This window comes from Chamaea fasciata, unplaced genomic scaffold (genome assembly GCF_029207755.1).
Source record: "Chamaea fasciata isolate MVZ Bird 193981 ecotype frontalis unplaced genomic scaffold, bChaFas1.0.hap1 SCAF_1, whole genome shotgun sequence".
NCBI classification, from domain to species: Eukaryota; Metazoa; Chordata; class Aves; order Passeriformes; family Sylviidae; genus Chamaea; species Chamaea fasciata.
The window spans coordinates 53,730,537-53,747,346 of NW_027094086.1; the positions used below are offsets into that span (position 1 = coordinate 53,730,537).

A 16,810-nucleotide genomic window follows, 5' to 3' on the forward strand; every position below is an offset into this window, starting at 1 on the left:
GCATGATCAATGATTTCTCGTGACAGATTCTGGTAATTATAGTTTTATTAAGTTCCAAAAATAAACAATGCATGCTTCTTACCTGCACTGCGTAACAGAGCTTGTACAATATCTCCCAATAATTATCTCATCCAAAATCCAGTAGCTTGCCATGGAGATCTTAGTAAAGTTTTCCACTGACTGCATTCTGTCAACACAGCTATGGTAAAATGTGTAAAATCTATGGCTCCTTAGTTTGTTTGCAGAGAATAGAAAACAGAGGATTCAATTATTTCACTTAACAAGATGAATGGAAGGGAATGTGGCAAGTTCATTTGCATTATCAGTTATTTATAAGATTTCTTCCTTTGTGAAAGGGCTTCCCAAGGAAGTGGGTCACAGCACCAAGGCTGCCTGAGTTCAAGAACTGTTTGGACAGTGCTCTCAGATGCATGGTGTGACTTTTGGGGATGGTGTTGTGCAGGGCCTGGAGTTGGACTCGATAATTCTTCCAATTCAGCATATTCTGTGATTCTGCGAAATACTGCTTTCTATATGGTTACCAGAGGCTATTTACTTCAGCATGAAGCTACCAGACAGACCAGTTTTTTACCATTGCTTCAGTTTGTTGCTTCACTCCAGAAAGCAATAAACAGGAGGAGGAAGAGGAGGAGAAGTGTCTGTACTGAAACAGTAATCCTTTTCCTTTTTAACTGGATCTTGTCTATGATGTTTTTTGCAATATGTGCTGGTGTTTATTATATATTTTGCTTTATAGAACATTTTCTTAACAGGCTAGAAAAACCACTGCTGGGGTTTGGCCACACATCCTCTTCTCAAGACCTGTTTTCTGCTTCAGCTGATGAAGAAAGACCACCTTGCATTGCTTGTCCTCAATTTGCCCCAGTTTAGGGAGTGCTGTAACAAAAATCAAGTAAGAAGAATCTTGGACACAGTTCCCTGACAAACTTAAGAGTATCTGCTATTATCTGTAGGAATATAAATGTGTATAACATATCTTAACATAGAAACTCATTTTGTATGTCCCTGAAATGCACCAAAAAAGTAAAATACAGCAGCTGTTTGAAAAGTTACAACTGACCTATGCAAATATTGAAGATTGAAAGTAAAAACGAATTATATGTGTGTATGCGTGTGAGAGAAAGATGTGCCTGGTTAAACATATTTCGAACATCTGGTTTTCTGCTTGATTTGTGTATAGTCTCCTGTGAAAGTCGCCTTGAGTTTTTTAAGTGGTCTTTGAGTTATGGAGCACAGTATTTCCTAAGAAGCAGGATTTACTTAGCAGTGGTGCAGTGCTATCTTGGAAGGAAGACAAATTATAGATAGAAGTAAATAAAATAAAACTAAATGAGGATCACACAGTAACATACAGGCCTTACCACTGAAAAAGATTAGGTATAATTGGTCGATATTAATTTATCTAGTTAGAATCTCTGTGAGAAGGAAAACCAAAGCCTGGAAAACTTGGTAAATCCAAAAGAAGCTGGAGAGGTGAGCTATATGTGTGCACAAGAGCTTAATTTTAAATGGCTTTAGCAGACTTAGAAAGATATTTCTTAAAAAAACCAGTTCCGTAAAAACAAAATGTTGGAAGTGCTTTTCTTGCCAGAAACTTCTTAGAGAAAAATCCAAGGCTATGCTGCCTTAACCTATGGGAAGTATAGGCCTTACTTCAACAGAGTGTTTAAGCCTGTGGATAGTTCGGTACTTGTGTGGGTATCAGTCAGAAGGCTTTTTTTTTCCTTGGAGGTATGCTTAAATCTCCCGTGGAGCTGGAGTCATGCTGCCAGCTCAGCCCACTGTGCTTCTGTCCTCCTTTCATCCACGGAGCGCATCGGTGCCGGCAGCATCCGAGCTCCCGCGGGGGCCTGCCCCTGCCAGCACCCACCTTCTGCAGGGACCACAGTGAGAGCAGGGCAGGGCAGCTCCAGCTCTCTCCCCTCTGACACTTCTTCACCTGAACGCAAGAAATCCAAGCATGAGTCCTCCCTTGGTTAGTTTAAAGCACAGCTCACAAGCTGTTCAGTAACTTTCTTAAAAATGTGAATATGTGGGCTTCCTGTACAGATACTCCTGTTGGGAAAAGTGTTATACACCTTAGTGAAATGCTGTCCTTTGGTATCCCAAAGGATTCTAAGGGCTATCACAGGAAGTGCTTCCCATGGCCCTAGGTCTTCTGGCAACACATTGAGTGAGTTCTTAAAGCCTGTGTGAGAACCAAAGCATGGGTCAGAGAAGCAGACTTTATTTAGTGAAAGGAAATGGAAAAATCCCCTCTCCAAACAAAACAAAAAAAAAAAAAAACCAAACCACTTTGCAGCATTTACATGTCAACCAGTGCTTTTGAGTTTTTCAAGATGTTACAGAAATATCAGTCTTGGAAAAAGCAATATTTCACTTCTTCTTTCAGAACAAGTTCCTCCAGTCTTGTCCTGGCTGATGGTTTCATAATACTTCATAAAATGAAGATATTAATGCAGAATTTAATGACACTCTTTGCTTACTTTTCTCCCTCAGATTCTTTTTTACTGTGACCCTTTTGCATCTTTGAATATTTAGAGAAGGGAAATAACAAGTTTACTAGCTAAACGCATTGTGTAAGTCACACAGGGTGTTAAATAGCCAAAATACTTTCTGTTCACAATTCATGTAAGGTTCAGGTGGTGGTGTCTTTCTCAAGACCAAATCTGAGAAAAGTGGAGAGGATGAAAACAGATGGATTTGATTTTTCTTCTAGATATTCCATTGTGTAAGTGTATAATAGCCAGAAATCCTTATAGCACAGCCACATGTTTATACAGCACAATGGTTTGCTCTGGTTTGCTTCTGAGACTCATATAACACTGCAGTGGATGAATGAAAGCAGAAGTGGAAGCAGAGTTCATTTTGCTATTGGACAGGAGGCAACAGATGAAGGAAAGAGAAAATCCCTTGTCTTTCAGGTCCACATTTTCTCTTGCCATCTAATCAGTTCCCACTCATGTGTCTGCAGGTTGCAAAAATACTACATCAGAGATCACACCTTATTATAGTTCTATCAGTATCGTTTATTCTCTCTTTTTTAGATATGTATTTTCACTTTTTGGACCCTTAAGCAGGTTGCTTCAGCATTTCTACACCATGCTGGTATAAAAGAATTCATGGCTTCACTGGAGTTGGCTGAGCCATACTGAAATGTGTCAGCAGAGGTCCTGACCCTTTGCATGCATGCAAACATGCCAGTGTGTTGGGAAACAAACACAAACCTCCTTCCTTTAAACATAAGCTCAGCTTTAGTGGAAAATTTCTGGATAATGTCAAGTACAATAGAAAGGTTATAGCTCTACCTGCTCTTTTAAGTGGAATTTTCAGTTTTCCTTATTGGCTGTGGTGTCATTTGGGCTGCTTTGTCATCTTCACCTGGATACATTTGTAAAACCTGAAATCGTGCAAATGTGACTGATTAAAGCCTGCATAATGAAAAGGATCATCAAATTGCCCACATAGCTGTAAGGGAGAAGCATTTTGTAGGTACTGAACTTGGTTTTGAATTGTGACAAGGCCCAGCAAGTGCTGAGCACTGCACAGGCTTGCCCCAACAGCCTGCTCCAGTTCCTTCCATCCTGTCAGGCACCTGAGTTTGTTATCTGGCATGGGAGAAGTGCACTTCTGCAGTGATAGGAAACTCTCACTTAGGGCATTCAAGAGATATCAGCATCTACTTTTGCTTGAGTCCTTAAAGTAGGACTTAAACCTGATGCAGTACACTATCCTTTAAATAGTAAGGTCTGAATGAACTCTCTAAATGTTTCAGTAGTGTTGTTGAACATTAACATTTTTGTAATGTTGTTAAAATTGTGTCTTTCCACCTGAAGAAGCAGTGGTTATTGAAAGTGCCTGTGTTGTAGCATGTCTTCAGCACTACTGGCTTCTTAATAAGTTCAGTAGGACTGTTGAAGATGTGGAGAATAATCTTTTTATGAAATATTAATTTTCAGTAAAGTGAAAATACTTTGTTCTTTTAAGAATTAGAAGTTTATTATGTCTAATATATGGAAATAATTTTTTTTTTATTGGATGCTAATGTATTACTGCACATCTCTTGAGCATCTCAAAGATGTGAAATGAAAATGTTGAAAATAGAAGCATCCGAATTTTGGAATTATAAACTAAAATCAAAAGTTAAAAGGCTGAAAATGTAAATGCAAATATAGGCCTCCTCTTATAAATATAGAGGAAACTCAGGCCTCTAGAGAAAAAGCTTGGGAAATGAGTGCAGCATCCACCTATAGTCATTATAGAATAATTAGCACAATGTTAAGACCCAAAAGAACTATAGGCTGCTGTGTATGTATATTATACTTGCTCACTTGTATATATTTTAGAATAAAATAGCCTCATATGAAATTGTTATCAGTTGCATAGAACACTTCAAAGGGTTGAAAAAGTATCTCAAGGACCTATATAATATTCAGGAAGAATAGCTTTTTAAATACTCTTCTAAAAATTTTTATGCAGTGTTTTCTCATTAAAGATACTACACATATTTTTTTTTCTTTCTCCCTTTTAATTTCCACTTTCTTTTCTATTAGGTTGAGATATTTGAGTAAGAAATGGGAAAAACATTTTAAATCTGTTCTGTAACCTTATTTGATCTGAATGCAAATTACTAGATTTGAATACAAGTAACTAATCAGTCATTCCTGTGCTGTGTGTTGAGACAAAAACATGTGTTCTTCAGTAGTAGTGGCATAATGAAATCAGGGAAAAAAACCCAATACCATTAAGATGCATCTTTGCTAGCAGCTAGGTTTCGTTCACTGTGGTGCCAGGAAAATGACAGTCATCAGGTGTCAGGCTCACTTGATTTCAGTGGCACACTTGAGGGGAGATCCTTTTTTGTCCCTCACCCAAGGTGGGTCCCTAATGAAGCCCTCAAGGCCTGGCTGACTGTACCCCAAGGAGCATGAAAATCTTCTCTGCAGTTTTGGACTCTCTGGGATATTCAGGCTTGTGATTTAGGTACAAGCTCATCTCTAGATCTTGCAGGTCGGGGTGAAGGGTGACGTGGGGCTGGGGAGTGAGCAGCGCGTTATTCCCACCTGCTCCCTGAGTTGGGTCCTGCACTGTCCTGCTGGGACTGCCATGCTCTGACATGGGCTGCTCCAGCAGGTGGACCTTGGGTCCCATCCTGTGCTGCAAGCCCTGGCTAGACTCATCATCTAAAATCCATTAGTATAAGATCATCACGGATGTATTGTCAACCTGCCTGTGCCACTGAGCTGGGAGACAGTGAGCCGAGCATCATTACATGAGGAGCAGGGTGGCTGGGCACTGAGTGGGCTCTCCTCCAAGTCCTCTTTTCTTTCTTCCTTGTTTTCTAAAATAATATTCTCCTTCAACATGTGCCTGTCTGCTGTTTGTCTTCACCCCATTAAAGTAATTTTATCCTAGCTTTTAAAAGCTGGAAGCGGAACAAACTAGTTTTCAGTGAGCTGCAAGTATCCATGCTATACAGAAGTAGCAGTATCAAGAAAAATGTAACCACCTTTCTGCTGCGTAGCTTGCCGGTGTTTTTAACCTCACTGAATGTCTGAAGGCATCTGAAGTGTATCATCTGTGTTACAATTGAGATTTTTAAAAGGTAATTGACAGCAAGCCATACCGAGTTTGGTAATCGACAGGAAGAAATGCACAGGTTTTTAACTGCAGAAGACTGTAAGAATCACATCTATAGTGTTGGCACACAGTTCTTTCTTTTCCTGCTCCAGAAAAGGAGGGAAGCAACTATATGAAATGCTAATAATTTCACTATGGTTTTGAATAGACTAGACTTGAGAGCCTTGAGTATTTTTCCTTTTCTCTTTTAACTGCAATTTTGTTATTGTATTGCTGCCCCCATCTCTGCTAAATATGGCTTTTGAAATGTAAATCATATCATGTTCTCAGAGATGCATATGACACCCTCAGCACTGTTCCTCTTTGCACTTCAAAGAGCTGTGTGGTCACACTTTGCATCTCAGCAAAATCGCAAGATTTGCCTTCTGAAGATCTCTTTTAATGTGTACAATCAATCCCTGATAATGTATTTTGGGTTTTTGTTCCCTGGAGTCTGTTAATTTTAGTATTGCTACAGGTCATCAGGAAACATAATCTCTTCTTTTTTAATTTCTCAGTGAGCGTGCCTGAGGGGAGAGGAGCACAAGAGAGGAGAGACAATTGAACATCACCATTGGCCGAGACCTGAAAAAATGGTGCTGGCTGAACACAGGATTAGAACTTAATTGTAAAAGGGACGGGAAGTCTTGACAGGCGATTTGCTTCATTTTCTCATTCATCATGGCACAAATCCTCTGGCTGGCTGGTTGATGGGACTGTCCAACACTTCTGCTTAGGTTCAGTGCAGATCCCTTCCTCATACACATCGAAGGACCTGGGAACAGGTGGGAACTGGATGGTGCCAAATACAGGAATGGAAAGAGAAATGGACTCTGATGAGCTAAGATGGAAGTGACTTGACAGCAACATGCTCAGCAGTTGTCTCCAGTAAGGACAGGTTGAGACGGGAATCTCAAGCTTCTCTGGAAGAGCAGTATGCAGGAAGCTGGTTTTCAGGCCACAAATGCTTTCACAGGTAAGGATTTCTGTTCTAGTTCTGCTCATATTCTTGGGACAATTTACTGGGTTTAGAAAATTCATAGGTCCTGACTGTTGTTAACATCTTGTAGTACGTTCAATTTAAGTAGTATTTAAAAAAAAATCACTTGAAGATCAGTTCAACACTTGTATTAGCAGTGAGGAATATCACTTATCCATGTTTCAGCCTTCAGAAATGGATGGCCACGAGCCTTGGGGATTTATCTCAGCTTTCCTCATTAAAGTATTCATTAACAACTTAACCATGTTAACACCCAAGAGAGTGGTCTCTTGGGTCAGTATAAAATGTAGTCTGTAAAGTTGCTCTTGTGCTCAACACAAGTGTTTGGTGAGGCTGCAGGATGGACATGGTTCATATCAGGACGCTTCTCAGCAATGTTGAGCACATCTCTGGGCAGAACTTGCCAGGTGCCATCTCTTTGTGCTCCCCTCTTCGCACCACTGACCTGCTGCAATGCTTGAACTGGCTGAACTGTAGGATTTAAATGGTAACTGTTTCACCTCAGTCTGATGTATTTCTCTGTAGATGGATTGAAAATAGTGTAATGAGAAAGAAGATGCCACGTTGGTGTAACTAACTGAGGAAAGCTCCCTCTAGTGTAAAGTCTGCTGGACTTCATATAGTGCTTTCCCTGTATGGGATGGCTTCTGATTTGAGAGGCCGGAGGAGGAAAAGAGGATGAGCACATCCTGCTGCTTTATCTCCATGTCTGCCAGCCAGCTGAGATGCAGCAAAAAAATGCATAGAAAATCAACTGCATATTGCTCTTGTTTTAGTAAGTCTAGATAAAAAATTAGTACCACAGTGTAAACTAGCGATGTGCAAGACATTTATTTTTCTAATTTAAATATTTGCCTTTAGAAGGAGTTTTGGCTGCAGTGGGATGTGATTCTGTGTCCTACAGTGGTTTGGAGTGGTGGTGCAGCTCTGAACTGTCTCTGGTGCCTTACTTTGATTTACAGCCTGGTTTCTGTGCGTGTCAGTGAGACGTGTCCTGAAGGAGAGGAAACAGGAAGCTCTCCTCCTCATGTGCTCCAGTGCTGATGGGAGATGTGAAGTCTGGGACAACCAGGGCTCTCCTTCCTCTGTCTAGCCAGCAGCACATTCCTAAAGGTCCCCACTGCTGTTCTTGTCCTCTTTGTCCTTGCTCCTCTCTGCCGGTCCTCAGCTCTTTGAGTTTTTGTCACTCTTTTGCTTTCCACCAAAATTCCCAGCTAGGAGAATATCTGCTCTCTTCCTTAACCTGGCTCTCTGCTGGAAATCCTATCGCTTCTAACACCCTTGCATTACTATATTGTTTTCTGTCCAGTTTTACACCCTTCTGCCACTGTGTCTGTTATCCCTTACCTCCCAGAAGTTGGCACTGTGACCAGGGTGTTTGGGCAGGGGTGTGTTGGAAAGCTGGTAACCTCATGACTGCTGCTGGATGGAAAAGGTCTGGCAAGCAGAACTGCATAAAATTCAGAGAGATGAAATGGAGGTCCCTGGAAGCCCAGGACAACAGTCAGACTGTGGTGACAACCCAGCTGATTCAGACCTATTCTGGAGACTTAATGGCGTGGAGGTTGCTTGGTCTCCTGTAAAAAATTCTTAAATTCCTTTGGAATTTCCCTTAAGTAAATATGTTAATAAACATATTCTAATCTTGGCAGCTGTAGTAAAGAATTATTAAACATTAAGGTGCACCATACATTCAGGAGACTTGTTAAAGGAACAGGTGGAATTATATTTTCTTTGTATGAGGAGAAAACTTTCGACTTGTATCAAATTGATATCTGTATTTGCTTTTTGGAGATCTTTCCTGTTCTTTGTTAGATTTATTTGATGTACTCAGCAATAATAAACAGTGGGCAGATACATATTTTTCAGAGAAATCCATTGGACTGTATTACGCTAATTTAAGAGTTGCAATAAAAATGTAATGGCAGGTGCACATGGTCTCTCCTCAGATCCTTGCTGTAGTGCTCCTTTTGTTTTGTTGGAGTGCCAGTTTAGCTGTAGGAGAGAACAGTATCTGCTAGCAGCAGAGGAGGCATGGCCACATGAGAAGGGAGTTAATTTGTACAAAAAAGCTTTGATATCTGAAGCCTGTGTTGTGTCAACACTGAATCTAGACATGCTAAGTGATTGCAGCTATTGCAACAACCAGAGTAATCATTTCAATTTACAGCTGAGCAGAGTGCTGGCAAAAGAAGCCTGGGAGGACAGTGCCTCTGTGTAGCCACGGTCAGTGTATTTCCTGAACCTCCTTTCCACTTTGCTAATTGCTGTGACCTGGAAAGTTTTACAGTTATGGCTAGGAGATACTTTGATCCTGTCTGTCTGCTCATTTTCCTGGCACTGATGCCAAAGATTCCCTTTTTTGCAGATGGCTCTTGTCCCAAGTGATGGGCTCACCCAGTCATCTTATTGTGTATTACCAAACAATAGCAAATGTTTAGAATATTTTCACTTTACAGAGTAGATACCGAATTCAGTAGATCATGTGAGTATAATAGGTTCAGGATTACAGAATGTAGAAAGAGCAGTGGAAGGGAAGTGCTCCTAGGCTTGATTAGGAAAGAGATGGATGACCCTATGACGGTAAAATGCAATTTGAGGGGTAGCAATCAGGACAGGGTGAGCCTGTCATTCTTTCAGAGGGTGAGAAGAGAGAATTTGAGAATAAAAGTAATAGTATGCAGGAAAGTAGATTGCACTGAGCTCATAGAACTGAAAGGTAAGGCTTCTAGGGATACAAACCTGGCAATTTTTAAAGGACATAACTTTTTTCTTTCCCAGTCATAATAAAGAATGTAAAAAGCCCCAGATGACAGGCATTCCAGTAAAAAAAGGGTAAGAAGAGACAAAATTGTATGATCTGATAATTGAGGGCTCATACAGAAGGTGGAAACTTGACATGTTACTGGAGATGAGTGTAAAAGAAGATGAGAAAAATGCGAGGGTCAAACCTGGTAGGCCAGTTCACAGAAAAAGGCACAAGTAATAAAGGGCATGGTAACAGTGAAACACACCACATTCTCTCTGGTAATAAGAGGAAGATCAAGTTTCTGGGCTACTAGTTGACAGGGAATTACAAAATGTTAAAAAACTCATGATCTGATGGTGCAGAGAGTATTGAGTAGTTAATGTAATTTTTAATATCGTTCTTTACCTAAAAGGATGATCTGTAATCAAGTGGCAGGAAAAGAACTGTGTCCTTGAGAAAGGTAAGAATTCCAACTAGAGCAGGAAAAGAACAGATTATAAACTAATGAGATAGGATAATGGGTGTTTTAGAACAAGATGGAGTTCATTAAATTATCTCTTCTACACAGGGTGAAATAGCTGAAGGAATCTCTGAACAATTAGTGGCTACACTGAAGAACAATTGAAGGACAGTTTAAGTGCACAAAATCTGTGAAAGAGCAAACACTGCACCTACATATAAACTCTTCTGGGTCCTTCCCTGTCCCCTTTGGAGTAGCTAGCTTATCATATATTCTTGGGGGAAAAAGTTTGAATCAAATAGTCAACTGAATTTTTTTAATAATTAACCTGTAGATAATAATGTGATAAATTAATTTGCATGGATTTTTTTTCCCCAGAAGGTACCTTTCAGTGGAGCCTAATTTTCTTGTAAGTAGAGAAATAATACATTTTGATTTTGGAAGTCTTTTCAGCTTTTCATAAACAAGGTGGCTCAATGGGCTGCAAGGTAGGTACACAGTTGGCTGGAAATCTCTTCTCAGAATAATTAGTAGTGATTCGCAGTCAAACCAGAAGGATCTGTCAAGTGGGATTCTGCCCTGGATTGCCAGAAAATATTCAATATTTTAATTAATGATTTAGATGATAGAATCCGCATGCAAAATTTCCAGATGATGCCAGCCAGGGGGAGGATGTAAACCCTCTGAGCACAGGATTAGAATTCAAAATTAATGTGATATATTGGGGAACTGATCTGAAATAAATATGATGCAGTTCATCAAGGACAAGTTCTAAATTGTGGTTCGACAGGAATAATCAGCTGTGCAAATCAAAATGTAGAATGACTGGTGAGACACCAGGTCTGCAGAAAACAGATGGGCAGTTGCAAGAGTTCAGAAAATGGCTATGAATCAACAATACTGTGCCATGAATATTATGCTAGAATATATGGACAGGAGTCTGCCTGGAAAATAATTTTTCCACTCTGCACGGCATTTGTGCGGCAGGTGTACTACTTCTGCTCTGAGCAGCGCTCTGTAGGCCTGTTGGAAGCATCCAGAGAAGAGCAGAATGGATGGCCAGAGGTCTAGACAACATGACCCTTGGGAACTGAAAAAAGGGTCTTTTTTCAGACTAGAGCAGTAACTTTCAAAATTTTCTGAATATTTTTTTTCCTATGTTCCCAGAAGCAGTGCAGATTTGTGTGAGGGCATGTCTGATGCGCTGAGCTGCGTGACAAGATGTGTCCGTGACACAGCAGTGCCTTGGTGTTTGGTCAGAGGGACCTTCTGGCCTGCACGCGAAGCTCTGCACCTTCTGCATTGGCCATTCTCAGTGCCCTGCCAGTGCTGGGAAAACAGTGGTGGGGATTCTGAACAGCCAAGGTCTGTTTTTAAAATCAGCCACTTTCTTCACTAGGGTGTGTTTTGAGTGCTCGTTTAGGAGAACAGTGTGATTCTGAAGTCTGCTCTCCATCACTGGGTAGTGGGTGGCACAGGGACAACCAGGATGATCAAAGGATAATGGGAACACTGTGGGATGGATTAGGAATCAGTGTATGAAGCCTGCTGACCTTTCAAGGTCAGCTTAGGTTCATCAGGATTTTATTAACTCCATCTCAGCACAAGCTCTGTCAGACCTTGGTTGACTCAGAGGCGTTCATGCCCTGTGACCCTCAGCACTGCTGGAGGGATTATTAGTTCTGGCACTATGGAAACCAGAAGAAATGCTAAGAGATTGCTCTGTGCAGTGGGTCCCTGCCCTTCAGTCTAGCACTGACTTTTCCTGTCATCTCCTGATCCCATTCTGTCATAGCTGCATATCTTCTCCCTCACACCTTTCCCTGTGTAAGTGATGGCACCTCAAATCTTTCCATAATCCCTCACAGCCTTATGTCTGAAAGTGACTTTCACGGAAGCTTGACCTTGGGCCAGATCCAGAGAGACCAGGTTACTCCCAAGGAGTGACTTTTCAGCTTGGCTGGTACTCCCACAGGCCCTGCTTCAGCAGAGAAACAGAATTCATCTGTTGAAAGATCCTTATACTCACAGAAACACAACTTGGTGGAGCTTCTCCAGTGTCCCCACCTCTGTGCTGTATTTCCTGGCACACAGGACTTCTGCTGCACTTCTTGTCCTGTGTTTCATGCTGTCCCAAGCTCTCTGTGCCTCTTCTCCCATCAGTGCCCACATCCACTCTCTCTGTATGGAGGCTCCTTCATCCCTTCCCATTTGTACATTTGGTTTCACTTCCCTTCTGAATTCCCTACCCTTCTGGCAATCTTCCTGCTTTTCACTGCTTTCTTTCACCTTTGTTTCCAGACCTTTCCCACTTCCAGCCAACTAACTGCAACCTAATTCCAGGTTATGTAAGAATCTCTCTCCCTCTTTTCTGCACTCTAGCCTTCCTCTCTTCATCTGCCCTTCTCTGGGGTGAGTACCTTTCCCCACTTCACATCTCTTCCGCAGTGGCTTCTGCTGGTTTATGTGGGGCTTTTCTTTGCAGGAAGGCAATTTGAGAGGCTGCCATCCAGTTTGGCTTCTCTCCCTGCAGCTTGTTTTGCTTAACTGCCTGTGTTTTGGGTGGAGATGTCTCTGGTACAGGGGTGGCAGTGCCAGAATAGGGAGGCTCCTTGAGGGGACAACATGGGAGACCAGATAAATTGCTCCAGCAGGTTGCATATGACCTAGTTGGCCATTATGCATTGAGGGAAGATGTGATAACCGTTTAAAAATATATGGAAATTTCATGTAAAGAGTAAAGTAATAGAAACTGTTTTCCAGTTCCGCTGGGGATAGAGCACAAAGTAAAAGTCAAGCTTACTGTAGTGGAGAGACTGAGGTTAAACATTAGGAAAATCTTTCTAATGGTAAGGATAGTTAAGGACTGCAGCCGATTGCCTAGGGAGGTTGCAAAGTCTCTGTCACTGAGGGTTTTTAAGAACAAGTTAGACAAATATCTGTCAGGAATGGTTTATGTATAGTTGATTTTGCCCTGGGGCAGGGGAATAGACTTCATGAGAGCACTTCCAGCCTTACTTTTCTGTAAAAATGATGCTCTTATTGCTGGTTCCCTGGATAATAAATGTACATTTTTAAAGTTAGTAACCCAACTATACTACTCTATCATCTCAGTGTTTAAGTAGATTCTGTTGAGCTCTTGGAATAATTGATAAAAAATAGATTAGGAGTCGTGGGTGTTTAAAGTATTAACTCTCCTTTTGCTGGAGTATTACTCCATTGCTTTCCTTATAGCTTGGCCTTGTTTAGACATCTTATTTTTGGGGGTGTGACATGTTTCTGTGTCTGTGCAACTTGTATAGAAATATTTTAATGTTACAGAAATGCTGCATCCATTCTTCCATTTCACAGTATGCAAGTATTTTAAGAAACACTTTTGCCACTCTAAGATAGTAAGCATATCTAAAAAGTAATTTTAAAGAATAGCCAAAAATAGGACAAAGTCAAATCAACAATCCAATGGGGTTGTTTTCTTTATTTTGAGCAAAACTGATATGTAACTGGTGTATCTGCTGCTGCAGGTAGCCTTCTTCCTCAGAATTATAATTGAGGCTCAATGTAAAATAGAGAAACAGGTTTGAAATGTCTTCTATTAAGTATATAGTGTAATTAATATTGAAAACAGTTGAAAATTCATTTATACATTTATACATTAATACAGATCTCCCACATTGCTGCTGTCATAATTTGCATGATTTTCAAGTGCAGATAAACATTTCATTTAAAAATTCAGCTTGAATATGTAGCAGAGAATTCTCACCCCCCTCTGTTCCAGTTTTGTTTTCCTCTGCTTCGTGAAACTGGTCTTGGCCTTAATAAAATGTCTGCAATTTTCTTAACAATTGCATGCTTATTTTATAAAATTTCAAGGTTAATGTGTCACTCAAAGACGACTCTGACTGTGTCTTAGTTCTTGGGAGAAACAGATTGCTTTTTTGCAATGCCCCTTACTCAGCACACAGATAGTAACAGATCACATTCCATTGTATTCCTTAGGTGTTTTATTTAGGGTAAGCAATTTTTGGCATACAGATAGTATTCTCAGCAAAAGTACATGAAAGAAGATATAACCATAGTCTCTAGGAGTTTACTATCTAAACACGTTACATTCAGTAGCATTCAGCAGTACTGTTTTAAATATAGTATTGCATTGTTTGGAAGTCTCCTCTTCAGGTTTAAAACCTTTAATAGAATTACAGAAGAGTGTGAAACTGTGAAAATGAATTTGAGAGCACTGTTGCCACCTGAGAGTGATAGCTTTTGATCACAACCTAGTTCTTCCTTATCCTCATGATCAGTGATTAAAACAAGAATGCTTTCTTCTTTAGGTTTTTCTTCAAGGCTAGAAGGCTGGCTTTTAAATTTTGATCCCAAACTTTATGTAGGTGTGTTTTCTTCTTTGTTTCCTTTCACCTCAAGAAAATGGGTAGTTCCCCCCAAATGTCTTGTTGGGGAACTGTTTAATCTCCAACTGGCCAGGTGCTGCCTTTGCTTCTTGAACTGTGGCAGTCCTTGTGGAAACAGAGGGGCATGTCACACAGGCCAAGGATTGAACATTTTAAATGCTTCTCCTTTCAAATTTATATTTATCTGGGGTACTCCTTCCCTGTTTGCTTGTTTCAGTGAAGTACTACATCCTCTTCCACTTGCTAAAGGGGACAATTTAGGTGGCAGTCACTACCAGAAGGTGGCCTTGCCATGTGAAGCCACCTGGAGCTCAATGAACGGCAGTCAAAGAAAGGCAGAAAAGAAGCCAATGAGACTCCGGAGAACATGCATTAGTGTGGTGGGCTGTGAAGCAACCTGAGGGTCGCTGGACTTGGAAAAGGATTCTCCACAGATCTGGAATTGCAGACTACTGCATCATATAACACCATTCATATCAAGCAACATCGTACTTACTCTGATATGGGAATATTAAAAAAAAAAATTAAATTTTCTTCATATTTGATTAAATTTCAATTCCATTCAGACATCCTTTAATTTTCAGTCTAGACGTGTTTTGGGTACATATGTGTGGGCCGCTTGTTCTGACAATCCAGAGGCAAATGAAAAACAGTGGTTTGGGCACACCAGGGCAAAAGAAGGTTCAATTTGAGAGAAATATCTTGGCCAATGCTATTCTTAAAATATTTTTATGAAGTAGTCTAGTGCTGGAAATGGCAAACTTCTTCCCAAAGTGGGAGGAAATTCTCCAGCATGTTCAGGGAGGATGTTAAGCCTGGATCCTCACCTTTGATAAGCATTTTTAGCAGATGATATTCAGCTGTAGCACTGCCACTTGCAAAGCTGATGGTTCTTTGGAAATGCCCATCTGCCATTTCTCATTTCTTAATAGTACATGTCATGGTGCCTTCATGTGGTACAACTTAGTCAGCCAAATGGCCAATTCCAGACTGAATGTGACAATAAATTGAGCTGTAAATATGCTATGTTTCAGTGTTTAATCATAATAAAAAGGCAGACTTTTTGAAAGGACAAAATGCATGCATCATCCCTCAAGTAAAACTCAGAAAATAAAAAGTGGTGAAAATGGATTGTTAAATTGGCAGTGTATGCTTTTCTGTTAATTCCTTCTAATTAATTAGGGTGTTGTGGTTTTTTTGTCTTTTTTTTTTTTTTTTTTTTTTTTTTTTTTTTGGGAAAAGAGGCAGGCTGGCTGTACCCATGGCTGGCTGAGTGTATTTTTGCTGCTGAAAAGGCCTTTTACCTTTTGCTGCTATTGGTCTCCAGCAGTGGGAGCGGGGCTGCCTCCTTGTCTTGGGGCACCAGTGTGAGGCAGACTAGAAATGCATTTTGTTACAGGCTTAAAAGTGCTAAAAGAGGAAGCCTAAACCCCAAATCAGTGCAAAGCTACTGAAGCACTTGACTGTGCCCTGTTGGAAGCTGAAGAGATATAGTGGCTAATTGGAAACATAAATGTTGTTAGAAAAAACCTAATTTTATTCATGTAAAAATGATGTGGGATATTCCCATGCACTTGTCTTGAGGTGAAGTGAAGTTCTGGTCTAATGTTTTGCTGTTTGATTTTTCTGTAATGTCAAGCTGGCTCATTGGACTTGATATTCTCTCAGTTTTCTTTTAGCATAAAATAAATAGTATGGATTAGTGTTATGTTTCTTTGCTTTATGCTGTAGTAATGCCTTTACAAATCAGAGACTGGATAAACAGAGAAGTGAAAGTATTTGACATTACAGAATAAATGTGGTGGAAAATCCTAAAAGTTACTGAGGAGAAGGTAATACCCTGTATACAGATTAAATGCTAGATTCACTTCTCTGATATTTACAGCCTTTTACTTTTTAGCAGAAGAGGCCAGGAGGCACTGGTATTAACTTCCTTGCTAGGCCTTTTTGTGTTGCTGTTTGGTTTGGGTTTTATGGGTGGGCACAGTCCTTCCTCTGAGCTTTTCTATGAACGCTGGTGTTCTGGTGCCTGTATCGGCTGCATCTCTCATCCTGGGGCTTGGCTTTCTTAGCACAAGCACCTCATTGGGGAGCAACATGGATCCACCCAGGCATGCACCCCACGCTGTGCCTCTCCCAGGTTTTCTCCCCTCAGGCTGCCCAACCTCTGCTCCAAAACCCTTCTAGAGGGATACTCACACCCTTTTTAATTTCTACTCAGCCCTCGGCAACAGGGAATAACCAAAATGTTCAGTTTCTACTAAGTTCATTACTTGTTAATATGATGTAGCCTTCAAGCCCTTCCAGCCTCTTACAAACGCCCAAAGACACTCTTCCCTGTGAGAATATGTCACAACACTGTGATATAGCTGTAATAACACTGCTTCTTTCTGAGACCCATCTTTTCCAAGGCTGTGCTTGTGCTGATTTCTCAACCAAGGGGGCTTCAAGCAGGAGGGCTTTGACAGTATCTGGAGCCAAGGGACTTGGAGTTTGATAGCAAAACAAAATTCCTCTGTATCATAATTGAATCCTTTCCACAGTAATTTATTATG

At 40.6% G+C, this 16,810-nt stretch overlaps 1 protein-coding gene across 3 annotated transcripts in view; it reads left to right on the top strand.

Annotated features, from left to right (window-relative positions):
* Positions 1 to 16,810, top strand: part of LDLRAD4 (low density lipoprotein receptor class A domain containing 4) — a 283,546-nt gene that overhangs the window by 95,455 nt on the left and 171,281 nt on the right. For all 3 annotated transcript variants that reach the window (XM_066183939.1, XM_066183930.1, XM_066183948.1), the window contains one exon: positions 6,159 to 6,616. In XM_066183939.1, coding sequence (XP_066040036.1) covers positions 6,577 to 6,616 — 40 coding nt within the window. In that variant the 5' untranslated portion in view covers positions 6,159 to 6,576. The remainder of the gene's footprint in view (positions 1 to 6,158; positions 6,617 to 16,810) is intronic.